At 42.8% G+C, this 27,175-nt stretch overlaps 1 protein-coding gene across 4 annotated transcripts; it reads left to right on the forward strand.

Annotated features, from left to right (window-relative positions):
• Positions 1-1,273: 1,273 nt before the first annotated feature.
• LOC121552279 (sodium-dependent multivitamin transporter) lies at positions 1,274-24,094 on the forward strand. 4 transcript variants are annotated; one of them, XM_041865071.1, is made up of 17 exons: positions 1,298-1,363; positions 3,873-3,954; positions 16,813-16,938; positions 17,743-18,212; positions 18,641-18,706; positions 18,838-18,889; positions 19,247-19,314; positions 19,436-19,590; positions 19,729-19,869; positions 19,989-20,118; positions 21,900-21,988; positions 22,181-22,293; positions 22,563-22,630; positions 22,807-22,893; positions 23,097-23,284; positions 23,470-23,695; positions 23,830-24,094. In XM_041865071.1, exons 4-17 carry the CDS (start codon positions 17,865-17,867, stop codon positions 24,088-24,090), a joined length of 1,992 nt encoding a protein of 663 aa, XP_041721005.1. In that variant the 5' UTR covers positions 1,298-1,363; positions 3,873-3,954; positions 16,813-16,938; positions 17,743-17,864; the 3' UTR covers positions 24,091-24,094. The 4 variants fall into 4 exon arrangements, with proteins under 4 accessions (XP_041721004.1, XP_041721007.1, XP_041721005.1 ...); XM_041865070.1 differs by lacking the exon at positions 3,873-3,954 and having other exon boundaries at positions 1,274-1,363; XM_041865072.2 differs by lacking the exons at positions 1,298-1,363; positions 3,873-3,954 and adding an exon at positions 1,377-1,569.
• Positions 24,095-27,175: the final 3,081 nt, after the last annotated feature.

Genomic DNA, 27,175 nt, shown 5'->3' on the forward strand with positions numbered 1-27,175 from the left:
CATGGTTAGGCCTGATGTGATTGGCCATTGCCTGTCCAATGACTTAGCACCAAGTGTAGTAGTTGAGGGGGTGGGTAGCAGCTGCATTAGTGTATATAATGTTTTTTCTGCCACTGGCTGCGCAATGTCACAATCAATTTAGCTAGAAGTGACTCATCCAGCCCAGTGGAGGGGGGAGAGACCTGGGAAGCTGCAATGGAGGGACACGACACAAGCTATTTGTGGCAGCAACATTTACACTGAAAAAATATATAAACGCAACAATTTTACTGAGTTACAGTTCATATAAGGAATTGAAATTAATTATTTCACATGCCTGGGCAGGGGCACAGCCATGAGTGGGCCTGGTAGGGCATAGGCCCACCCACTGTGGTGCCAGGCTCAGCCAATCGGAATTAGTTTTTCCCCACAAAAGGCCTTTATTACAGACAGAAATACTCCTCAGTTTCATTAGCTGTCCGGGTGACTGGTCTCAGACAATCCTGCAGGTGAATAAGCTGGATGTGGAGGTCCTGGGCTGGCGTGATTACATGTGGTCGGTGGGACATACTGCCAAATTCTCTAAAATGACATTGGAGGCAGCTTATGGTAGAAAAATTAACATTCAATTATCTGGCAACCGCTCTGGTGGACATTCCTTCAGTCAGCATGCCAATTGCACGCTCCTTCAAAACATGACACATCTGTGGCATTGTGTTGTGCGACAAAACTGCACATTTTAGAGTGGCCTTTTATTGTCCCCAGCACAATGTGCACATATGTAATGATCATGCTGTTTAATCAGCTTCTTGATATGCCACACCTGTCAGGTGGATGGATTATCTTGGCAAACAGTAAAAGGGGGTGGGGTACACATCAATACAGATGGTCTGCATCATATCAGGGTGGTCTGGTCCGATATTTGCATATCAAAGTGGGCGGGGAAATCAATCACTGCTGTACCTTTGAGAAATGAAGATTGCATAACACATTGGGCATAATGACACACTGAAGATGACATGAAGCCCTATCCATCCACAACTTCTGTCTGGCGTGATATACCGTCATGATGCTGGAGTAAAATAAATATATATATTTGGTGAATTCATGTGTGTCCTGTATGATCAATGATTTTTAAGGTAAATATGAAATTGGTGGTAACTGGTAAACATTTGTGGACCTCCAAATAAGCCTTCTCTGCTATTATTCAAGCTGATGAACATTATTTGTGATGGAAGACTATTATTAGCAGTAGTTGCCGCATGTTAGTAGTGTGTGAAACAAGCAAGCTGTCAAGGAAAATGGGCGGTTCGTATCGCTGGTATATGACCTCGGTCTCCTCCATAGCTAGCCGAATGAAAAGAGACGCACGCTTCTGATCATGGTGAGATGTTTATTTACTCCTTACAAATCAGCAAAGTACAAGCCGATGTATGTGGATTTGACGTTTAACAAGCCATCGTGATCATGACACGGTCTTGAATTAGTACATTACCATTGGTTCAAAGTAACCTCACGCGGTAGCTTTGCTTATGAAGCGCAGTACGACGAGCTGAACATTCGCTTCTGTGGAAGGAGGACCACGCGGACGTAAGCTCATTAATTATATAGTTTGTTAGCATTCTAGCGAGGCAAAAGGTATTTTGCTGTCATCGATATTTATTTTTATTGATTGATATACAGCTTGTTTGTTAGTTAGAAAGCTAATGTAACACATTTAGCCAGCGAGTGCTATGTAACATTTGCAGATGATGGTGATGTCTATCATTTATCGAAACATTAATTGTTGCAAATGTTGAACCCAGCTTCTCGGTTGCTAGCATTTAACTTGAAAACCAGTCAGTATTTGGTGTCCAGGGCCGATCCTTGCGGTTCTGCAAGCCGAAAAATGCCGCCCCCCTAAAACTAGAATAGTCCCAGTAAGCAAAGAGACGTTGAAAATACGTCTAAAATACGTATTTTCCAGACGTTGAAGTTAGGTTCAATTTAGATTCTGAATGAAAGTTTAAAATATGTCATTTATAGATGTCTATGTTTGGGCCGAATCAAGGCTGGTCCAAATCTGAACCAAACATAAACGTCTATAATTGGTTCAGCTGTCCGGGTGGCTGGTCTCAGACAATCCCGCAGGTGAAGAAGCCGGATGTGGAGGTCCTGGGCTGGCGTGGTTACATGTGGTCTGCGGTTGTGAGGCCTGTTGGACATACTGCCAAATTCTCTAAAATGATGAGGTGGTTTATGGTAGAGAAATTAACATTATATTCTCTGGCAACAGCTCTGGTGGACAAACTGCACATTTTAGGCTGTGTCTAGACTTGACAGTTCATGCAGCTTTTGTATTCTGATAACGGAGTTCTGAGAATGGAATTTCGAACACGTCATGTGTCTACATTTAAATGTGTCCACCATTTCCACATTGTGTCAGTTTCCGCGCTATATTCAAATGCCAGTATGCATTCTACAAACGATAGAATAGGCAAAATATGATAACACAACAGCTGATGGCAGTAGCTAACTACTGTAGCTAAGTAGCCAGCTAACCTCTGTAGCTAGCCAGCAAGCTAGCATAGCAAGCAACGCTAAAGGGATTGCAAATGAGTTAGCATAACTCTAGGCCAAAATATTCTTGCATTCTAAATGAACTAGCTGGCTAGCATTTGAGGCCAGCAAACATGTTCCCTACATGCTAGGAACATATTTCCAACATTATAATGAAAAGGTGGCTCTCGGTCCCAAAACACAAGTTTGCTGGAGACTTGTGGGAGGAGTGCTGATGAAGTCGCCCACTGTATGTGCTTTCAGTAGCCTGATTGCTTCCAGACTGAGGAGAAATCTGCACACAATGCATCCCTGACCACCACCTGAAGTGGTCAGACAGATCTGAACACAATCAGACCACAAAGCGACTTTTGTGCGTCTAGACCCGTCTTTTCAATGCGAGCTTCATATTCTGATAGCAGAAGTCGCATGTAAGTGTTGTGTACACACGACCATAGTGACCTTTTATTGTCCCCAGCACAAGGAGCACCTGTGTAATGATCATGCTGTTAATCAGCTTCTTGATATGCCATACCTGTCAGGTGGATGGATTATCTTGGCAAATGAGAAATGCTTGCTAACAGGGATGTAAACATATTTGTGCACAAAAATGAAAGAAACTTTTTGTTCTGGGCTCTTTTATTTCAGCTCATGAAACATGGGACCAACACTTTACATGTTGCATTTTATATTTTTGTTCAGTATATTTTGATTATTTGCAACCTTTTGCATTTCTGTAGTGTTTTATGTATCAAGCTCTTATGGTCAGGTTACAAGGTTCCATATCTCTAGACTGATTCCATGTTTGGAGATTCACCTGTCAAACAACAGCACGTGCCATCATAGACATTCAATTTGAATGGGTACCCGATCAATGGGTACCCAACCATTTCAGAGGCCACATTCTTTCTAGCCATTGACCAGAAGAAATGTGTAGATGATTATTGACTAGCGTATCTATCTCATTCTTCCAGTATCTTTATTGATTTGTCAGCTTTCTCCATGTGGTTGTGTAATGAAAGTATCATGGCTCATGGCCACCTTATCACTCAACTCCTTCAGCAGATAAAAACCCTCTCCCTCAACTCCTTTGGAAAGCCAGTAACCTTCAATTTGATCCTTGGTACTCAAGACTTCAGGCTTTGTGCTGTACAAGCTCACAGCTATTATATCTCATACACTGTGATTCAGAATATTTATATTTGTATACCCCTCCTAGTCTTACCATAACCCCTCCTCACACACACGCTGTACTTTGTCAGAGCAGGATTCATGGGACTCACTTGTTCATCTTATTCAGGGAGGGTTTAATGATTACTCAGATTCTTGCCCTTTTGGGTTGTTGTGATACACAGGGCCTAGAACTGTCTGGTGCACATGATGGGTTGAACGGGTTTACTGCTGGATGCCATGACTAGGTGAGGAGCATGCATCAAGGTAAGTTTTGAGATGCTACCTTGAAGACTCTGTGGCGGTGTAAGATATTCTTACAATTTGAGACTGTTTTGTCCACACAGCTGAACAGAAGTCTCTGTTGGAGATTACGTGACCTGACCCCAAAACATTATTTGTTCTCCTGAAAATAAAAATGGTTGAACGTATGTCTAAATTGTTAATTGTATAGGCCTATCTTCTAATCTTTCCTATGGCGTCTACTAGCACTAAACAGGTCTGATACTGCAGGGTCTCTGTCGGTTGCAGCTGTGTCCCTTCCCATTGTCATTATTCTGTTCTACTCCCCTTGCCCATGTTGAACGTAAAATGGATTTCTATTTTACACAAATTACACTGAAGTGGGTTACGTCAAAGCAGGGCAGGCTGCGTTTCCCAAGATCATGTCCAATGTTCCGCCCAGTTGCCAGGCAACAGTGGATTTCCATCCTGGTCTTTAGCGTGTGAAAGCGGGCAGCACTGATGTCTGCTTAGATGTCCTTCCTTCCCATGCCCTCTCTTGACGCATCCTAAAACTAGGGCTTTGGATTGGGGATAGTCGGAATAGTCATTAGTACTACTGGGTGGCAGGTAGCTTAGTGGTTAAGAGCGTTGTGCCAGTAACCGAAAGGTCGCTGGTTCTAATCCCCGAGCCAACTAGGTGAAACATCTATCAATGTGCCCTTGAGCAAAGCACTTAACCCTAATTGCTCCTGTAAGTCGCTCTGGATAAGAGTGTCTGCTAAATGACTAAAATGTAAAAATGTAGCTAAATGGTTTTTCACCATCGTCAGATTCTTAAGACGTCACATAGAAGGCAATTAAGATGTAGGCCTAAGTTCATCACACCCTACTGGTGCAGAAAAAGGTTGCTGCATTAGGAAACCATTTTTTTGTTGTTGTAAAGGGCAGGCTAATTAAGATAGGCGTACAGTATCTCAGATAGGAATAACTCCTCCAGGGCTTCCTCCCACTAGTGAATTTAATAGTTCCCCCCTCCGTGGCGTGTCTACACTGCATGGCTGGTGTCAAGTTTCCATCCATGAAATTTGATTTAAGTGATCCCAAAGGGTTGTAGCAGAGGGAGCCTAGCAGAGAGCCAGAGGACCCTAATAATTGACAGACAGCTAATGGGAGTTCCTTGTAGGAAAGACTATAGTATATTTATACTATATCATATTACCACAAGACTATCCCTGAAAGGTCACTTAGGTTTCTGCTCTATATGGTCTGTTCTTGCACCGCATGCGTTCAAGAACACTCCATAAATGACCGATGTAGTGCCCAGATAATAGTAGTGATTACATTTGGCCTATCTACAATACCTTTATTGCGGTACAACTGAGTTGTGATATATTGGAAGAAGGCAACAACGTTGTTGGCAACACGTTTCCAATTGCCCCTAATCATACATCAAGACTGGCATTTTTTAAAGTAGCTTTCCCTCTTTCCATAAATACCTCTGTCTCTGCTGTAGTTCTGATTAATCTGTAGCGACACTGGGCAGTGGGTACAGTGTTTTATTTGTTCCTCTGTGCTTGCCTACTGTATTCTAGTCATGGCTCATCCTATATAACTACTGCTATACACACATTTTCTCTTCACATACTGTCCATCCTATACACTACCGGTCAAAAGTTTTAGAACACCTACACATTCAAGAGTTATTCTTTTAGTTCTACTATTTTCTTCCTTGTAGAATAATAGTGAAGACATCAAAACTATGAAATAACACACATGGAATCATGTAGTAACCAAAAAGTGTTAAACAAATCAAAATATATTTTAAATTTGAGGTTCTTCAAATAGCCACCCTTTGCCTTGATGACAGCTTTGCACACTCTTGGCATTCTCTCAACCAGCTTCATGAGGTAGTCACCTGGAATGCATTTAAATTAACAGGTTGCCTTCTTAAAAGTTAATTTGTGGAATTTCTTTCCTTCTTAATGCGTTTGAGCCAATCAGTTGTGTTGTGACAAGGTGGGGGGGATATACAGAAGATAACCCTCTTTGGTAAAAGACCATTACCATATTATGGCAAGAACAACTCAAATAAGCAAAGAGAAACGACAGTTCATCATTACTTTAAGACATGAAGGTCAGTCAATACGGGACATTTCAAGAACTTTTAAAGTTTCTTCAAGTGCAGTCGCAAAAACCATCAAGCGCTATGATGAAACTGGCTATCATGAGGACCGCCACAGGAATGGAAGACCCAGAGTTACCTCTGCTGCAGAGGATAAGTTCATTAGAGTTACCAGCCTCAGAAATTGCAGCCCAAATAAATGCTTCACAGAGTTCAAGTAACAGACACATCTCAACATCAACTGTTCAGAGGGGACTGTGTGAATCAGGCCTTCATTTTACATTTTAGTCACTTAGCAGACGCTCTTATCCAGAGCGACTTACAGTTATGGTCGAATTGCTGAAAGAAACCACTACTAAAGGACACCAATAAGAAGAAGAGACTTGCTTGGGCCAAGAAACACGAGCAATGGACATTAGACCGGTGGAAATTAGTCCTTTTGGCCTGGAGTCCAAATTTGAGATGTTTGGTTCCAACCTCCGCCGTGTTTTTGTGAGACGCAGTGTGGGTGAACAGATGATCTCCGCATGTGTATTTCCCACCGTAAAGCATGGAGGAGGAGGTGTTATGGTGTGGGGGTGCTTTGCTGGTGACACTGTCTGTGATTTATTTAGAATTCAAGGCACACTTAACCATCATGGCTACCACAGCATTCTGCAGCGATACGCCATCTGGTTTGGGCTTAGTGGGACTATAATTTGTTTTTCAACAGGACAATGACCCAACACAACTCCAGGCTGTGTAAGGGCTATTTTACCAAGAAGGAGAGTGATGGAGTGCTGCATCAGATGACCTGGCCTCCACAATCCCCCGACCTCAACCCAATTGAGATGGTTTGGGATGAGTCGGGCCGCAGAGTGAAGGAAAAGCAGCATATGTTTCAAGACTTTTGGAAAAGCCTTCCAGGTGAAGCTGGTTGAGAGAATGCCAAGAGTGTGCAAAGCTGTCATCAAGGCAAAGGGTGGCTATTTGAAGAATCTCAAATATAAAATGTTGATTTGTTTAACACTTTGTTGGTTACTACAGGATTCCATATGTGTTATTTCATAGTTCTGATGTCTTCACTATTATTCTACAATGTAGAAAATAGTCAAAATAAAGAAACCCTTGAATGAGTAGGTGGGTCCAAACTTTTGACTGGTACTGTGTATATAAATCCTTTATATATAAATTAGTTAGTGGCTGTCTTGTATGCGAGACTGCCAGTTAACACCATGTTTATATTGGAGAAGGCGACTCATTTAAGTTGATCATGTTGTGAAATGGGAGTTGTTTTCTGGTGGTTGTTGGCAAACTTGTCCAACAAAAATATGGGATATATTTGTTGTCTTAAGGGGGAAGGTGTTGTAAGCTTTGCTAGATTTCGAGGTTGGTTCTGTTTGGGTGTGGCTTGCCCTGATTGGAGTCATCCTCATTGGTCAGGATATGTTGCACCTGTCTTTAGTTTCTCCTGTGCTGGCACAGGTGATATTTAAGCATGGCTGGTCCAGTTGGCATGAGAGATGTTGGATGTGCTTGACTGCGATTTAGCTCTGAGTGATTTACAAACAAGCCTTTTTTATCTTGTGTTCTCCTCTTTGGTTTGCTACACTTGCTTTTAGCTCCATATTATAAGTTGGTGTGTGGGTTTTTAGTTTGGTTTGCCTTTTCTGCAGCAAATGTAGTGGGAATTTATAGTCAGTGTCTTTTAGGACCCAGATTGTTGTTGCTAGTCAACTTTCAGTGGACACTCCATGATTGTCTTTGAGAACCCATCCTAAAACACCACCTGTTTCGTTCTGGTTGTCTGTGGCTTATTTGTTAGTTCCCTATTTCTGTTGAGCAACAATATTTTTGGGGAATGTAACAGTGACCAATAAACGTTGATTTGATTTGTCACAGGGCCAGTGAAGCCCCATTTAAGACCCCACTGCTGTTTCAGCAGCTGTAGGATGTTTTTAATTATAACAATATCAAACATGATTGCAAGTGTGTAGGTTGATTTTCAATAGACCCTAGACCTGTTTGCGTTGACCAATTACTGTACCTAGCCTTTTTGTTGATTCTGGACTAGTCACAGATTATTTACCACCATTTTCCTAACTGCTGGTGCCCAATGCGTGTGTTTGGTTTTGCTGTAGAGGTGATCAGTGGCGATTTTAGCATGTCAATCTTGGTGGGGCAAACAACTTTTTTTGGGGGATGCATGCCAGCAAAGCCACTACACAACAAAACACGAAAAAATACATGAATTGCACTATAACGGTGAGAAACGGTGCCCACAAACTGTTAGGGCCTAAATAAAGCTGTCCCAACACCTTACCACTGCTACACCTGGCTGTCAGCGGAGCCTTGTCTGGCAGCGAAACAGTTCATTCAACCTCCATTTACTGCCTTTAAAAAAAAAACATAGCTGATATGGCTGACTTGCTTAAACAAATGTGGTTTCTACTGACAATTGAGATGTACAAACTATGGCTTAAGAGGCAATCCGTCATTTCGGTTAAGACATTAATGAGTGAGCTAGGACGGACGTAGTCAATATAACTATTTGTTCAGCACTTTTGAAATGTACAGTGACAGAATTCAGAACATGGGCCGTTCTTACAGTATTCTCCCTGTACACCAAGTCAGAACCATAGGATAAATAAGGGGGGCATATAAGCAGACAATGAAAGCTTTTACAATATTCAATGATACATTTCTCTAAAACAGGTTATAGGCTACATGTGCACCACCAAGTCAGAACAGTAGGCGAAATTAAGAGGATGAGGCACATGGGCTACTAACAGCTTACTACACAACATACACTTAGTATTACTTTCTTAGCTACAGTATACATATCTCTCTGGCATATAACATCATTTATGCAGCAGCATACAATCCATTTTTGGACTCTCCTTGTTGTGCTGTGCTCACTTGAACAGGAAGGTGGTGCGGCGGTCCTTCGTCTGCAAATTTTGTCATCAAACTTTGTCATCAAAGCCTCTGGCATTCTCTGGATTTATAGCGCTTTCAAGACAACTGGGACCCGGGGAAAAAAACAAGGTCGAATCATGATGACGTCAGTGATCTTCAGGTCATAGCTCTAGAAAGAGGCCAGAGTTCCCGACTTGCAATTCCGAGTTGGATGACCGTTCAAAACATATTTTCCCAATCAGAGCTCATTTTTTCCCCCCAAGTTCCCAGTTGTCTTCAACTCACTGAAGTCAGATTTCCGAGTTACAGTGGGGGGAAAAAAAGTATTTAGTCAGCCACCAATTGTGCAAGTTCTCCCACTTAAAAAGATGAGAGGCCTGTAATTTTCATCATAGGTACATGTCAACTATGACAGACAAAATGAGAAAAAAAATCCAGAAAATCACATTTGTAGGATTTTTTATGAATTTATTTGCAAATTATGGTGGAAAATAAGTATTTGGTCAATAACAAAAGTTTCTCAATACTTTGTTATATACCCTTTGTTGGCAATGACACAGGTCAAACGTTTTCTGTAAGTCTTCACAAGGTTTTCACACACTGTTGCTGGTATTTTGGCCCATTCCTCCATGCAGATCTCCTCTAGAGCAATGATGTTTTGGGGCTGTCGCTGGGCAACACGGACTTTCAACTCCCTCCAAAGATTTTCTATGGGGTTGAGATCTGGCTAGGCCACTCCAGGACCTTGAAATGCTTCTTACGAAGCCACTCCTTCGTTGCCCGGGCGGTGTGTTTGGGATCATTGTCATGCTGAAAGACCCAGCCACGTTTCATCTTCAATGCCCTTGCTGATGGAAGGAGGTTTTCACTCAATCTCACGATACATGGCCCCATTCATTCTTTCCTTTACACGGATCAGTCGTCCTGGTCCCTTTGCAGAAAAACAGCCCCAAAGCATGATGTTTCCACCCCCATGCTTCACAGTAGGTATGGTGTTCTTTGGATGCAACTCAGCATTCTTTGTCCTCCAAACACGACGAGTTGAGTTTTTACCAAAAAGTTCTATTTTGGTTTCATCTGACCATATGACATTCTCCCAATCCTCTTCTGGATCATCCAAATGCACTCCTAGCAAACTTCAGACGGGCCTGGACATGTACTGGCTTAAGCAGGGGGACACGTCTGGCACTGCAGGATTTGAGTCCCTGGCGGCGTAGTGTGTTACTGATGGTAGGCTTTGTTACTTTGGTCCCAGCTCTCTGCAGGTCATTCACTAGGTCCCCCCGTGTGGTTCTGGGATTTTTGCTCACCGTTCTTGTGATCATTTTGACCCCATGGGGTAAGATCTTGCGTGGAGCCCCAGATCGAGGGAGATTATCAGTGGTCTTGTATGTCTTCCATTTCCTAATAATTACCACAGTTGTTTTTCTTCAAACCAAGCTGCTTACCTATTGCAGATTCAGTCTTCCCAGCCTGGTGCAGGTCTACAATTTTGTTTCTGGTGTCCTTTGACAGCACTTTAGTCTTGGCCATAGTGGAGTTTGGAGTGTGACTGTTTGAGGTTGTGGACAGGTGTCTTTTATACTGATAACAAGTTCAAACAGGTGCCATTAATACAGGTAACGAGTGGAGGACAGAGGAGCCTCTTAAAGAAGAAGTTACAGGTCTGTGAGAGCCAGAAATCTTGCTTGTTTGTAGGTGACCAAATACTTATTTTCCACCATAATTTGCAAATAAATTCATAAAAAATCCTACAATGTGATTTTCTGGAAAAAAAATGCTCAATTTGTCTGTCATAGTTGACGTGTACCTATGATGTAAATTACAGGCCTCTCATCTTTTTAAGTGGGAGAACTTGCACAATTGGTGGCTGACTAAATACTTTTCCCCCCCACTGTAACAGTTGTTTTGAGTGTGGCAGAAATCATACTGGATTGACAGCATGGCCAATGTTGAATGTTTATCATTTAAACCTCTTAAGGATCGGACCCTTCTTTTGAATTTTCGCCTAAAATGACATACCCAAATCTAACTGCCTGTAGCTCAGGCCCTGAATCAAGGATATGCATATTCTTGATACCATTTGAAAGGAAACACTTTGAAGTTTGTGGAAATGTGAAATTAATGTAGGAGAATATAACACATTTAGATCTGGTAAAAGATAAAACAAACAAAAAAACATGTGTTTTCTAGTATTCTTTTTGTTCCATCTTTGAAATGCAAGAGAAAGGCCACAATATAATATTGCAGTTTAGGCGCAATTTAGCAGTGTGTGTGCAAAGTTTCAGATTGATCCAGTGAAGCATTGCAATACTGGACTATTTTGTATGAAGTCTGCCCAAATGTGCCGAATTGGTCAATTGATACATTTTCAAGTACATAACTATAGAGAACATTTAAAAAATGATATGGTGATACAAAATGTAATTTTACACACTCCCAGGAATGTCATACATGATGGATCATTAGCTTATACACTAATTTTCACACATCTAGATGGCGGGGTGGGTGTGGAGCCAAAGACAGCGGGTTCAAACTGTAGAACCCAGTTCCTACATTTTGAATATAAACATGGATTTTATCAAATAAAACTATGCTACATTTTATCTCTGGGACCCTTAGGATGACAAATCAGTGCAAGATTACTGAATGTAAGTACATTATTTACCTTCAGAGGTGAATGTATCAAACCAGTTGCCGTTTTTTGTTGTTGTGCACTCTCCTCAAACAATAGCATGGTATTTTTTCACTGTAATAGCTACTGTAAATTGTACAGTGCAGTTCGATTAACAAGAATTTAAGCTATCTGCCCAAAAAAGACATGTCTGTCCTGGAAAGTTTGCTTTTACTTACAACAGTCATGCTAATCATATTAGCGCACGTTAGCTCAACCGTCCGGTATACGGGACATCGATCCTGTAGAGGTTAAGCTTGGAAAAGAGACCCTTAAATCCAGAATTGGGACCACACACCCACTTCACTGAATAGCAGGCTAGTGATTGCTTTGCAAGCCACTGATTCCTTCCAAATCACTCATTGTTGAATTTGCGATTTCCGACTTGTTGTGTAATGTTTGTCCAATGGCTGATGAGCACCGATACGTTTTATCTATAATTTCGCTTCATTATTTCTCTTCATATGACTTCAGATTAAAAAGGATTTGTCATGATGACGACTGCTAGCTAAGATTTTGAAAGTATGATGTTGACATGGTCAGTCCAATCAAAGCTACTGTTGATATAATTGTATGTATGGCCAATGACTTGGATGGGCACTTCTAATGTAACTCTAGGGCAGCACCCAAGGGGCTTGAATTTTCGAGCTCTACCTTTTCGATTTGGCAGTGACATAGTGTCCCCATGAGTGACAGAACACTGAGCCAATCACAGCGCAACTAGAGAACATTACCAACCCCTACGCTCTGTATTATCCGCTGGCTGCCCCACCACCACAGAAAGCACTGAGCTAGGCTGAAACACCTGCATTTTGGAGCTGACTTACTCAAGAAAGTAAAAAAGAGCATGTTTGTATGGAGGCTTTATCAACTCAATTTTTAACGTTGTTTGCAAACTGATATGTTACCTGTACTAATGCCAAAATAACATGAAAAACAGGCACATATTTTTGGGATAAAAATGTGGGGCTCAAAGCAGGTGGGGCTCTGCCCTGAATGACGGGTCGCCACTGGAGGTGATGCTGTGGCATGGGCTGCTCTCACTAGTAGTCTGTACCTCAGGTGATGACTCATAAGAGGTGATGATGGGTCAGACACCCTTGGGTTTAATCACACAGGCTCAGGAGAATCATACAGCCTGTCATGGCAGGCTTCCACCGTTTGATCATCACAGGCCCTGTGACTGGCAGAGATCATTCAACAGGACCACTAAGCCTCTGATGTGCTCTGGACGGGCAATGTTTCAACAAACCACTGTTTTGAGAGATTGCAGTCCTGGTAGACCTGGCTTCTTACTCAAATCATTATCTTTATGGACTCGGATGACTCAGCTTTTTCCCCTGTTGTAGCCTACTTGTTGAAATGGACAGGTATGGTAGATGTTCACAAGTGAAGTATTTCACTGCAGTGCAGTGGGCTCTTTAAGCCCTAAGCATTTAGCTTGTCAGAAATTGTCAAGCTATGGTAGACATTTTGCACTCTTTAACCTTACAGAAAGGGAAAATGTTTAAGTGCACACCTGAAGGACTCTGTATCAGGAAGAAACACCAGGCTGTTTAAATGGGATTAAGACACAACATTAATAACCCTGTGTTTATCCTTTAGCAGATAGAAAACCTCCCCCTCAACACTTTTGGAAATGCTAGTAACCTTTCCCGTTCAGAATTATACAGTATCTCTGTATAGCAAGCCTGGTTTTTCTTAATGTCCCTACACCCAACTACACTGAACAAAAATATAAACCTAACATTTAAAGTGTTGGTCCCACATTTTTTTACATCCCTGTTAGTGAGCATTTTTCCTTTGCCAAGGTAATCATCCACCTGACAGGTGTGGCATATCAAGAAGCTGATTAAACAGCATGATCATTACACAGGTGCACCTTGTGCTGGTGACAATTAAAGGTCACTCTAAAATGTGCAGTTTTGTCACACAACGCCACAGATGTCTCACGTTTTGAGGGAGCGTGCAATTGACATGCTGACTGCAGGAATGTACACCAGAGCTGTTGCCAGAGAATGTAATGTTCATTTCTCTACCATAAGCCGCCTCAAACGTCGTTTTAGAGAATTTGGCAGTACGTCCAATTGCATCGTGTGGGCGAGCGGTTTGCTGACGTCAACGTTGTGAACAGAGTGCCCCATGGTGGCAGTGGGGTTATGGTATGGGCAGGCATAAGCTACGGACAACGAACACAATTGCATTTTATCGATGGCAATTTGAATGCACAGAGATACCGTGACGAGATCCTGAGGCCCATTGTCGTGCCATTCATCCGCCACCATCACCTCATGTTTCAGCATGATAATGCACGGCCCCATATCGCAAGGATCTGTACACAATTCCTGGAAGCTGAAAATGTCCCAGTTCTGTCATGGCCTGCATACTCACCAGACATGTCAACCATTTAGCATGTTTTGGAATGCTCTGGATCGACGTGTACGACAGTGTGTTCCAGTTCCTGCCAATGTATCCAGCAACTTCGTACAGCCATTGAAGAGGTGTGGGACAACATTCCACAGGCCACAATCTACAGCCTGATCAAATTTCTCTTCCTCATGAGGGAGGATAATGAACGTTCACAGAGAAAGTAGACCTACCAATTAGTTTGTTTTTACTGATATCTATTTGGTTTATGAATTAAGGGATTAACTCGAATTACTGCAATTACTGAAATGTAATTTGCTACAATGGGAATTCATAGTAGTTACAAACCACAGTTGGGGTCACCTGCTACAGTTCTCCCACTGGCATACTGCATAATGTTAATCTCAACTGTTTTCTTTCTCATTCTGTCATCTGGTGGTCAAAGCAAGTGTGAAAACAGCATAGACAACCCCTCCCTCTCTCTCTCTGCCTCCTCTCTCTTACTGACACCTACCCATGAGCCCCCTCTTTCCATTTACTGTGACCATAGAGATGTATAGAGATCGCAACGTTGTATCTGTCCCATTATGATATCTGTAAGTGCACAGTCAGCGCCGTTGAGGCCATCTCCATTTTGAAGTAGTCCATTTTATTTTTCTACTACTTCTGAGTTGGTACACAAACTGAAAGGGTGAATACTGCCACCTGGAGTGTTTGAACAGGTATTATTAAGCCAAGATTGGAGATTTACTGCTTGCCACCTGCAGTTATGGAATGGCTGATCTCTCCTGATGACCTGGATGGAATTATGTGACCCGTCCTTAACCCATAGGAAGTCCCACCCAGTTGACTACTTAAAAATGGTGAAAGACCTTAATGGCGCTGCCGATGCTAAAACAGGCTTTTGGGCACTAGAGGCCTCTATACATCTCTGACTGTGACCAGCATCCTTACCCACTGAGCACCTACCGACACACACCAGACATCCATGGACGTTGACATTTGGTCAGTCCGCCCTGGCTGTGATTTCAACATCCACAGATGTCGTTTTTTGGTACAGTACAGACTTGCTTTAATTTCAACGTCCACAGACAGATTTTTGGTCCGGTCCTGACCGGCCTTGATTTGGCCCAAACATAGACGTGGATGATTGGTTCAGATTTGATCCAGTACAGTAGAGTACAGTAAAATAAAAGTTCAGTATAGTCCTGTGCTGTACTGTAAAATAGAGTAGAAGAGTTTAGTACGGTATAGCATACTAGAGTACAGTATTATGTACTGAACTGTACTGCGCTATACTTTGATGTCCAAACTCGCGAAACATAGGTGTCTATGATTGGTTCAGATTTGGACCGGTCTGGACCAACCAAACTTGGTCTTGTTTGGGGGCGGAGCTAATTAAAATAATAGCCAGTGTGAATAATGCCCAAATGTGACCAAATATGCAAAGGAGGATATTGCATAATTGTACCTTTTTTGTGTACCTATTCAGGCTCTAACGCTATGAAGAGAATGATATTCATATCCATAATTATGCATTTCTGTATAGTACAGATCCAGGACCGATGATGTAATCCCTTGTCACCCGGTCTAAATTCTCTTCACCTACTGTAGTTCAATAACCCAAATAGATGTTTTCAAAGTCAAGGTGTCATGTCATAGCTGACACCCCATTCTTTCTACATCTTTGAATTTTAATTTGGAGTAGATATTTAAGAGTTTTTGGAAAACGGAGGTCACATAAAAAAACTGAGGGAGATTTTACAGTAATTCTGTTCCCAAACTTTGCATCTGCACAGTTCTTCCAGTAAATGTTCAGTGTAAATTGTTAAAAGTAGTCCTTGTGCATAGTTGTATGGTTTGTTAAATGGAATTGTGTAATCTAATCTATTGTATGGTTTATATAGATTAACTGGTATGTTTATTCGATTTTTATATTGGTTATAGTTGAAACCAAAGCTGAAGAATGCAGCAGTCAATGGTCTACCAAATGATCCCATTATATTTGGATTTATGCTTCCAGTTTACTCCTCACCTGTCATTGTATCATTGACAGTGAAGTTGTTGCAAGACACTTGGCTACTCATACACACGTGTCATATACCCAAGCCATAAACATGTAGTAGGCCTGTGTGTAACTAACCCTGAACCTTGGAACGGCATACACTGATCATAGTGTTGGAAACATGAGAGGATTATTTGTCAGTCATACTGTATCGTCCTACTTTGAAGTGTAACCTGGAGTGAATGAGTTGAAGTCGGGTAGTTACTTGCTAACACAGCCAGAGCTTTAAACTTCTGCACCCCCTGGAATTAAGTTATTTGTTTATATAATTGCACAACGTAAGGTCTAAAGTTGTGCATGCCATTGCACCTTCATGACCCCTCACGTGCACTAGCTCACTCTCTCATAGCCTCACACACATTTGCGTAAACTCATGACCGCTGGCTCTGAGGACTAATCAAAATAGAGCACAGCGTCTCACAAAGCTGCTCTGCAGGAAGCTGCCAGTTACCCAGGCATGACAGGACCGTTCAGATCAGCTGAAGTTGGTGTGTTGTCAAAGGGCACATTGTGAAAGAGAGATGGATAGTATTGCATGTCTTAAATGGTAGAGGAGTGAAATAAAGTGATGAAGAGTGCAGTGGGGAGTCCAGATGTGTTTTGACAGTTGATAGTACAAATATTGCCAGTAATTAGAGACTGTAAATGATAGTTTTCTTAGTGGTAGTACAAATTATGAAGTGTAGGATGTTTGGTTTTATGATGTGCACTTATACTTTTAAAACAAGATTTATTTGTAATGTGTTATTTAAAAAACGTTTTGTATTTTTGCAGGTCTTCACTTTGCCTTCCACGGTGGTTTAAGATGGGTGCATATGAGGAAGACACTCCCACTGCTTGACTATTTAAGTCCCAGGTTCCTCAGACCACCATTCACCAGCTAGCCCAACCACAGACACGGTAAGACCTGCTTTACACTTATCAATTCTCTCTCTCTGTGTCTCTGTCTGTCTCTCTCCCTCATTCTCTCTTCAAGGCCTCTTATTTCTTATGCAATTAGTATTCTCCCAGCCCTGCTCAATGCAAGGGTCACCGGTGTCACAATAGGATGGTGTCCTTGCATCAGTGAGGTGACGCAAACTGCATACTGTAGGCGTGCCCCACTTTAGTGCCTGTCTGCTCGCTGAGGGTGTGAGACAGGCTGTGAAGACCTCAGACACGCCTGGTAAATTCACTGCCAGCTGTGTTGAGGTGAATTTATCATCATGTGTCTGGGGCTTCTGATGAACCACTAACTATCTGTCTGTTGTGATGTTTAGACGTGAGGCTAGGTCAGTCTGCCCTGGCTCACACTCACTGTGGTATGTGTCAATAGACCACCATCCAGCAGTGTGTGGGAGCCTTGAGAACTAATGCCCATTTGATTAGCACTTTTATCAGGACCGACAGACTAAAGCTTTGTTGACATGGCAGACATGCCTACTGTAGAGTGGAGTTACGTTGTGGTTTCAATGTTTAATTAACTTTTAGCATAACACTTACTGAGACCTCTCAATGCTCAAATGGTAGAATAACCAAGTAGAAAATTATTAGGTGTGAATTATATTTTAAGTAATTTGGTTATAGTGGTGAAAGATGTTTCCGTCAAAGCACCTATTGTGTTCCTTGCATGTATCTAGCTCCTCATGCTTGAAGAGAAACTAAGATAGCCAGTGATGATGATGATAACTACTCTCTTCCTCTCCCCTCTTTCCCTCACTATAGCATTTTATCCATCCACCTCAGAGTCCTAAGAGAACACCGTCCTGATCCACCCGGGCTGCGCCACCTACGGCTACCCCCCTCCCAACCCCACCTCCATTCCCAGCCCCTCACCCAGCAGCATCATGGGGGACGTAGTCCAGATGCACTTCACCACGCCGGACTATGTGATCTTCGCCATGCTTCTGGTGGCGTCCACGTGCATCGGCCTGTTCTACGCCCTGTCCGGCGGGCGCCAGCGCACCACGCAGGAGTTCCTATTGGCCGACCGTTCTATGAGCTGCCTGCCCGTGTCGCTGTCACTGCTCGCCACCTTCCAGTCGGCCGTGGCCATCCTGGGAGCGCCCTCGGAGATCTACACCTATGGAACGCAGTACTGGTTCCTGGGAGTCTCCTACTTCCTGGGTCTGCTTATCCCCGCCCACGTCTTCATACCTGTCTTCTACAGGCTCCGCCTCACCAGCGCTTATGAGGTGAGCTCTAAGCCCTTACCTTACCTAGAGAGAGAACAGTGTCTGTGAATGATGAGGAGAAGTTTGTGCACCTGTGTATCTCTGTGCATCTGTCTTGCTAGAACCCTGGTAAGGAAGGCTAGTTGAATGCAAAAACAACGTTCTCAGCATGTTGTCTGTTGAGATCCCGCCATGCTTTTTCATATTGAAACAATAGCTAAGGGTGAACCAGAGTACGTCTCTCCATTGCGCATCATTGTTTAGCAGATGAGTGTCGCTAACAACAACAGAATGTGCCCCAAATCTTCACTTGTAATGTCCTCAGAATAGACACATTCACAGATTACTCATGCTTTATGACCTGTGATAGGCTTTAACATCTCTTTCCTTCTTCCCCTCGCTCTCTCTCTCTCTCTCCCCCACCTTTTCTGTATTTTCTTACTCTGTAGTATTTGGAGCTGCGCTTCAATAAGACGGTGCGCATTATGGGGACCGTGACCTTTATCTTTCAGATGGTGTGTGTCCTTTACACTGCTGTAGTTATGTCTGTGTGTATGCTTATGTGTAATGTATGTGTATTTTAATCAACCCCCTATGTTACCTCTGTTTGCTTCCCTCGAATTTTGACCATTGTTTGTCTCCGCAGGTGATCTATATGGGAGTGGTCCTCTATGCCCCAGCACTCGCACTCAATGCAGGTAAAGGGATCTGCCACATGTATTTACTACGTCATACTTTATAAAGTGGTAGAATAATAGTTGTACTGATTACATTCGGTGAGGGCTTTAGTACCTGTTCGGGCTTTATAGACGATCAATGACCGATGTGCTGTCAATGTGATCTCTGTTGGTGATGTGTGCGGTGTAGCTCAGTTGGTAGAGCATGGCGCTTGCAACGCCAGGGTTGTGGGTTTGATTCCCACGGGGGGCCAGTATGGAAAAAAAGTATGAAAAATGTATGCACTCACTAACTGTAAGTCGCTCTGGATAAGAGCGTCTGCTAAATGACTAAAATGTAAATGTAAAATGTGTGCTGTTAATACTGTCCACCTGCAGTGACTGGATTTGACCTCTGGGGGGCAGTGCTGGCCATGGGACTGGTGTGCACCTTGTACACAACACTGGTGAGTGTGTCTCTCTCTTCATCAGTGAGTTTTCAATTCAGTCATCCATCTCCCTACAACTCTGAAGGCAATTATGATACATACTGTGAACCCAGCCATATATATCTCTTGTGTCGGTCAGGGAGGGCTAAAGGCAGTCATCTGGACAGATGTGTTCCAGACCATTGTGATGTTTGCTGGCCAGCTGGCGGTCATCATAGTGGGGGCCCACCAGGCAGGGGGCATGGGAGAGGTGTGGCGGAAGGCAATGAACGGCAGCCGCATTGCTAGCCTGGAGTGAGTGTTCTCCAGTTCACCTAAAGATACTTAAAACTGTCCCTGGACCAGTTATGGAGGATATTGATACTGGTCTATGGCTCTGTGTGTAGGTATAGTGTTGTAACCCTCCTCTCCTTTGACCTGTGCTCTGTGCAGTCTGAACCCTGACCCGACGGAGAGGCACACGTTCTGGACGCTGGGGGTGGGCGGGGTGTTCCTCATGCTGGCGCTGTACGGGGTCAACCAGGCCCAGGTTCAGAGGTACCTCAGCTCCCGCACTGAGAGGGAGGCCGTCATGTAAGCATTAACATTAACACCTGGTTGAATTGGATTCAAATGAGAGATCATGTAAAACATTTACAATTGCTCAGGCACATAATGGTAATGTTAATATATGTTGTGGTGTGTGTCTCCAGGTCGTGCTACGTGGTGTTTCCCTGCCAGCAGGTGGTGTTGTGTCTGGGTTGTCTGATGGGCCTGGTGATGTTTGCTCGCTACGGTGAGGACAGCCCGCTTGATAAGGGCTACGTCAAAACCAACGACCAGGCAAGTAGGACTACTACCTCCACAACAACCTTAGGACTAGCTACCTCCACAACAACCTTAGGACTAGCTACCTCCACAACAACCTTAGGACTAGCTACCTCCACAACAACCTTAGGACTAGCTACCTCCACAACAACCTTAGGACTAGCTACCTCCACAACAACCTTAGGACTAGCTACCGCTACAACAACATTAGGACTAGCTACCTCCACAACAACACACTTAGTGGGCCCTCATACACTACCGGTCAAATGTTTTAGAACACCTACTCATTCAAGGGTTTTTCTTTATTTTTTTACTATTTTCTACATTGTAGAATAATAATGAAGACATCAAAACTATGAAATAACACATATGGAATCATGTAGCAACCCAAAAAAGTGTTAAACAAAATATAGTAACCATAAAAGTGTTAAACAAATCAAAATATATTTTATATTTGAGATTCTTCAAATAGCCACCCTTTGCCTTGATGACAGCTTTGCACACTCTTGGCATGCTCTCAACCAGCTTCATGAGGTAGTCACCTGGAATGCATTTCAATTAACAGGTGTGCCTTAAAAGTTAATTTGTGGAATTTCTTTCCTCAATGCGTTCGAGCCAATCAGTTGTGTTGTGACAAGGTAGGGGGGTATACATAAGATAGCCCTATTTGGTGTATATTTCGGCATTTCCTGCACTTATTTGAGATCATTTCCACACTGCCACGTAGGGCTACACGATATGGGCAAACAATCTATGCCTTATTTTTTTACCAAATGTTGCAATTGCGATTTGACTTGAGATTTAGAGCAAAACACTTGGGTAAACTATTGGAATCATGGAAATAGAACGATTATTCTAATTCTATAGTTAGACTATAATAGTGGGCACTTTGAATACAGTGTTTGACAACGAATGAAAATGCCAGGGAGGAGTTATTGTGACAGGGTAGGAACCTAAGTTTTGATTAAGTGTTTCCTAAGGGACCCTATCATCTTTGGCTACATTGAGTGTTTTCTCTTAGATACTTAATGTACCTAACAAATTCTTGCTTCGCGTATTCCTCTTTGATTTAGAATATACTGTTGCACAAACAACATGTTGATTTAGGTCTACACCATCACTGGTATTATCAGTCTGTATAGCTAGTTACGTTTGCAATGACTCAGTACATTTATTAGCTAGTTATTAGGCCCAACTTGCTATAAAACGACAAACTAGCTGTTTGCAGATGCAAGAAACACAAACTGATAGTGTAATTATAGAAAGCTAGTATTAAGAAACAAAGTGAAAACAGCATCGTTGTCATGAACCTTGTTGCATGTGCTGCATTGACCATACAGACTGAATGCAAGTGTCTCGTTGAGGAACAAGTTAACAAATGTGCTCCTTAAGTGACAGGGGGCGGGGCTAGGTCTGTGGAAAGCGGCATGGAGAGAGCGGCGAGACATGACTCAGGTAGCGAAGTAAACTACAAATGGACGTTACACATGGCGTAACACATTTAACAAACCAAACATTCAAATACCGTTATAGAAGGTAAAGTGAAAACCCAAACCGGTCCGTGCATCAATACCGGTATATAGTAAAATACGGTATACCGCTCAGCCCTACCTCACTGCACTAGCATCCTGATGTGACTGGCTATGTGAATGTCTCTCTTCAGATCATAGCCAATCAAAGGCTTGATGTTTGAGTTGAGGCCATTGTTTGGTTTAGTTCTTCCATAACTGTAATTTGTGAGGCTTCATTTTGGTACTTTTGATCCAGTCTAAGTGGCAGTTTCTTCCTGTTTGCAGATGGTGCTGTACTTTGTGATGGATGTGTTCAAGGACCTGCCAGGCCTCCCAGGGCTGTTTGTAGCCTGCCTGTTCAGCGGAGCTCTCAGGTACTTTACTTAACTACCACTGCTACTGGCTCTCATATGTTCGGTCTGTAGTAGTAGTCAGACATGTTTCTATGCTACATTAATGTCATAGTGTTGTAGTACACCACTTATGATACTGTTATGAATACACTACACCACGCAATTTAGCCCCAGGACATTACTCACTCAGCTTCCCTCTCTCTTGCATTGCAGTACCATCTCATCAGCGTTTAACTCCCTAGCGACGGTAACCATGGAGGACCTGATCAAGCCTTACTGCCCGGCCATGACGGAGGCCAAAGCCACGCTGCTCTCAAAGGGCCTGGGTGAGCTGCTGTTCCCTGAGTGGCCACACAGTGGCAGTGTGTATGAACAGTGGCAGCAGTCGTCATGAGTGATGGTTGTGATGACAGTAATGATGATTTTATTGAGCTTTTCGTTAAGTAACGTTGCTGGAGTATAGAGCCCACAAACCAGTTTTGACTTCACCATCCAAATACTGCTGAGTGTTTTTTTAAAACTTGTGGAGTACACTTAATCAGGACTGTACTGCTATGGTCCTGACCAGTGTTTCTCTTCCTCTCTGTTTTCCCAGCATTGGCCTACGGTCTGGTGTGTCTTGCCATGGCCTACATCGCCTCTCGCATGGGCTCAGTGCTGCAGGTGAGGGACTTACACATTTCCCCTGCTGTCTTTTGCTTTAATTAATGGGTACTCCTCTACCCCACTGAATTACATTTAGCAACGCTGCACTCATTCAGTGGCTTCATAGGAGTTATGAAAGGATTATAAACCTATTATTCATTCATTCACTCTCTCACTCCCTCTCTCTCCTCCAGGCAGCATTCAGTATCTTTGGGATGGTGGGTGGTCCTCTCCTCGGCCTCTTCTGTCTTGGCATGTTCTTCCCCTGGGCTAACTCCACTGTAAGTCAAAATGCTGCCGTGTTAAGACAGGGGTCAAGTTGGCTAGCATTGAGGGATATTAAATTAGAGGACATCTGGGTTTTTTTTTTTTACTGCACAATAAAATATATGGGAAGATGCTGAACGTTTTCATCATATCTGTAGTGAATTGGAGAGATCTGTCTGATTTTGATCTAACTGTTCCTGTCTCTCTCTGTCCACAGGGTGCAATAGTAGGGTTGGTGGCAGGCCTGGCTATGGCGTTCTGGATTGGCATTGGTAATTTCGTGTCTCGTATGGCCGTGCCCACACCTCTGCTCCCCATCATCAACGCCACCACTATGCCCCTCCTCGGCAACATGACTACTGCTGTCATGACAACACTGACTACCTCAATCACCGCTAAACCAAAGTACATTCTTTTTTTTTCTTCTCCTCGTTAAAATGATGGCATTTGAACCAGTACAGCACTATCAAACATAAAGCGCTTGATTTGTATCCCATTCTATCCCACCAAATATTGTAACCATTTTAAGGATGACTGCATAAGAATGATTATATGAATCTGACCAAGTATCTGTGTTTTCCTCTCTCCAGGCCTACGGGTGTGCAGGCCCTGTACAATCTGTCCTATTTGTGGTACAGTGCTCATAACTCTACCACTGTGGTGATAGTGGGACTGATAGTCAGCCTGTTGACTGGCCCTATGAAGGAGAAAGACCTGACCCCAGGGACGGTGTACCCTGTCCTGGGGAACCTGCTCTTCTTCCTACCTGAACGCTACAGGGAGAAGCTCTGCTGTGCCACTCCACTGCCACACAAGGTAGCCCTCGGATCTATCTAGTGAATTCTTCTAATAGTTTTTGTTAGCCACACTCTGTTTTCAAAATAATTGTAACGGTCTTTACTTTAATTACCATATGTTTTTTTTTGTATGTGTGTGGGAATGTTGTGCAGCCCAAAGCTATCGACACGCAGCCGTACCAGATGGCTCAGGAAAGCAACGGCGTGGCCCAATACAAAGAGGAGAAGGACGAGGAGGAGGAGGAGGAGGAGAAGAAGAAGAAGGAGGAGGAGGAGAAGAAGAAGAAGAAGGAGGAGGAGAAGAAGAAGGAGGAAGAGGAGGAGGAGGAAGAAGAGAAGGAGGAAAACGAGGAGAGGGCCACCCCTCAGCCTTCCTGCCGACTGGCTCACACAGTGCAGGAGACTGCCTTGTAACAGACCCCCCGACACAGCCCCCAGCCAAGCCCCACCACATCCAGAACCCCCCACCCCTCCTCACTGCTCAGCTCTCTCAACCCTAGGGGAGAGGACCCACGTGAGGCCAGAGAGGCAGCGGAGACCCAGTGTGCCTGGACATGACTTCCATCAAGTACCACAGGGTCAATGCGAAGGAACAGGGAGATTCACCCCTGACCCTTACTTCCTGGAAAAACTGATACACCACAAATATCTGGTGGTTTTTAAGAGTGCCAGAGTCCTCTGCTATAATGAAGAATAGTGCACTTGTGGATGGGGGTCCAGGTGTATCTTGAATTCATTGGTACCTCATTAACGATGGCACTGGTCAGTTTCCCTAAACTGAAGTAACTGGAAATCACTACTTATGAAACTGGAGTTTTGAGAAGAGCAAAAATGTCTGAATTGAGATGATTCCTCGATGGAGAAATACTAACGCAACACAAGTTGCAATCATGCTCAGAGCTGAGGAGAAGTCTCATTGTTGTCCAGTTAGTAGATCTAAGAGCCTGGACTGAACCAAAGGGCTGTGATTGGCATTCTGTGATTTTGTTCAATTATGATTGAAAGATTGTGGACATACGCACTAAGTTGTTCCAATGACTGTGAAAATGGACCCAAGTCTTTCTATTTATCAGAGAATCAGGTAGAGAGCAGGTAGCCTAGTGATTTAAGAGCGTTGGGCCAGTAACCGAAAGGTCCCTGGTTTGAATCCCCGAGCAGACTAGGTGAAATATGTCTGTGCCATTGAGCAAGGCACTTAACCCTAATTGCTTCTTTAAGTCGCTCTGGATAAGAGCATCTGCTAAATGACTAAAATGAAAAATGAGCAGGCAGAGAAGAGGTACTTTAGATTTAACTGTCGTTGCATATTATTTTTATAGAGAAGATTAAGCAAGTATGTCAGATTAACTATTAGAATTTTTTTAACGGAGTGGCTGCGGTCCGAGTTCTCTGGAACCCTCTTCCCAACAGCTAAAGGTTCCAAGCTGTGCATGTGCGTGATTCTCTACTTTACACACAGTCTGCATTACTCGTTGGGCTGACCCCAGTGCCCAGAGAGCAGGCTACTCTGGCGAAATGGTGCTTGTTTAATAAAGTTACATCAAAGCTGAATCAATGTCTGCAAGACAACATAATGATAGTATTCTACATAACAGAACCGAATATAATTGCATAGTATAACGTTAGGCAAAAAACATCACCTCATTTTAGGCTGATTGTGCGAAGTGTCACATTTTTCTCTCATGAGGCCAAAGCTCAACAACATGCGCCACTAGGCAAAATATGTGTTTTGATTGAAAGAAAACACAGGTATGCTACAGCTTGTTAACTATAAAAACAAGAGTCGCACACTATGTATAAACTCCCAGTAATTTATTAGGTAAACCAATAATAAATGTTAATACCGTCTGCTAAAAAATTAGCTCACCACAAAATTCAAAACAACACTACATAACTCAAGAAGATCTAAATGCATAACCCTATAAAACTGATTGAGATCATCATGTGATCTTGCAGACATTGATTCAGTTTTGATCCAACTTAAGCCAGCACCATTCGCCAGTGCAGCCTGTTCTCTGGGCAGCTGAACGAGTAGAGCATAGACTGCGTAAAGTACAGAATCCCGCACATGCGCAGAATCTTCTAACCTTTAGCTATCGGGAAGAGGGTTCCAAAGAACTCAGATCCGCAGCCTCGGCCTTTACAAAAGAAAATCCTTTATGTCCCAGTAGACATGACAGAAAGCACAGTCTGTGTTTTAGTCGGAAGCTTTGGTTCCCAAAGCTCCTTATGTTTGTTTTCTTTACATGGCCTTTGTTTAACATTTGCCTTGCTATAGTAAATTAATAAAGAGGTAGTTAAGAGTGTTTAAATAAGGTTAACGTGCCATACGTGGCACATGGGTATATATTGAAGCTGGAGCTCAAGACATCACCTCATTTGTCATTAACTGGGATCACGTTTTCAGAGAGCGCAAGGTCATGGAGTCTACACTACTACTTAATAGAGAACCAGATAAACTGCTGGTTAGCTAGTGACATTAATGCATGTAGAATACCTTGTCCTCGCAGTCCAGTCACACTGTAGATCCCATAGTTTAATAAAGTGCCTCATTAGTAGGCAGTGTATGAATGTAGTTTCATTTTGATTACTGATCAGTGTGTAATTAGGATTGTGATACAGTAGACTTATACTGTATAGCACAAGTACAAGTATAATGATTCTCCATGTGTGTCTTGGATGTTTGTTAGCTTTACATGTATGACCTGTTGCTCGTCCACCCCACTGCTCTAACAGAGGATATTTACAGTGAAGGGAACAACTGCAGCCATTTTGATGGTTCAACAGAGTACAGTACTCAGAAATCTTAGAGTAGACTAATAGATTATGTTCTTTGGTTGTATCTTTGATGGACTTGGTTTCCTTTTGACACTTCGCTGTTTCTTGATGTTCAATGTACCAGGGGAAAAATTCCAATCACTTTAAAACAAAAAAAAGTACAATGTTTTGTAGTTTGTTTTTGTAAGTGCCCATTTTATCTAATGATGTAAATGTTTTGCCATAACAGTATCGGCGGTTGATTTAACGTTGTTATTATTATGAAGAACATTGCATTTTTTTTATTGGTCATTTGATGAATATGAAACCTGCAGTGCAGATGTTGAATTTTAATTGTCATTTGTTAAATGTTTCATTTTCATGTTTCAATGTCATTTTTGCAATCTGAAGAATTTTCATGTCATTCTCTGTTCAAAATCTTCATTTTGTGTTCCTCCCATGCACTGGAATACCGAAACACACTACAGAATTCAAGTCAGGGTAATGTGGTAGTACTCTGTTGAGATTATCTGGTTTATGTGTTGAGTTTGTGATTCCATATGACCTGTTTGTTCCTCAAACAGGGAGTGTACTTGTGTGTGTTGTCTCTGTGTGGTTGTATCTGTAGTTGGGGACTCCAGTGACATGCCTGTCCATCTGTCTTACTGTGGTTTGGGTTGGTCTAACTTGTGATTGACTACATAATGACTCATTCATCCCATACCATTCTACTTTACTTGTT

This window comes from Coregonus clupeaformis, chromosome 36 (genome assembly GCF_020615455.1).
Source record: "Coregonus clupeaformis isolate EN_2021a chromosome 36, ASM2061545v1, whole genome shotgun sequence".
Classification (NCBI taxonomy): Eukaryota; Metazoa; Chordata; class Actinopteri; order Salmoniformes; family Salmonidae; genus Coregonus; species Coregonus clupeaformis.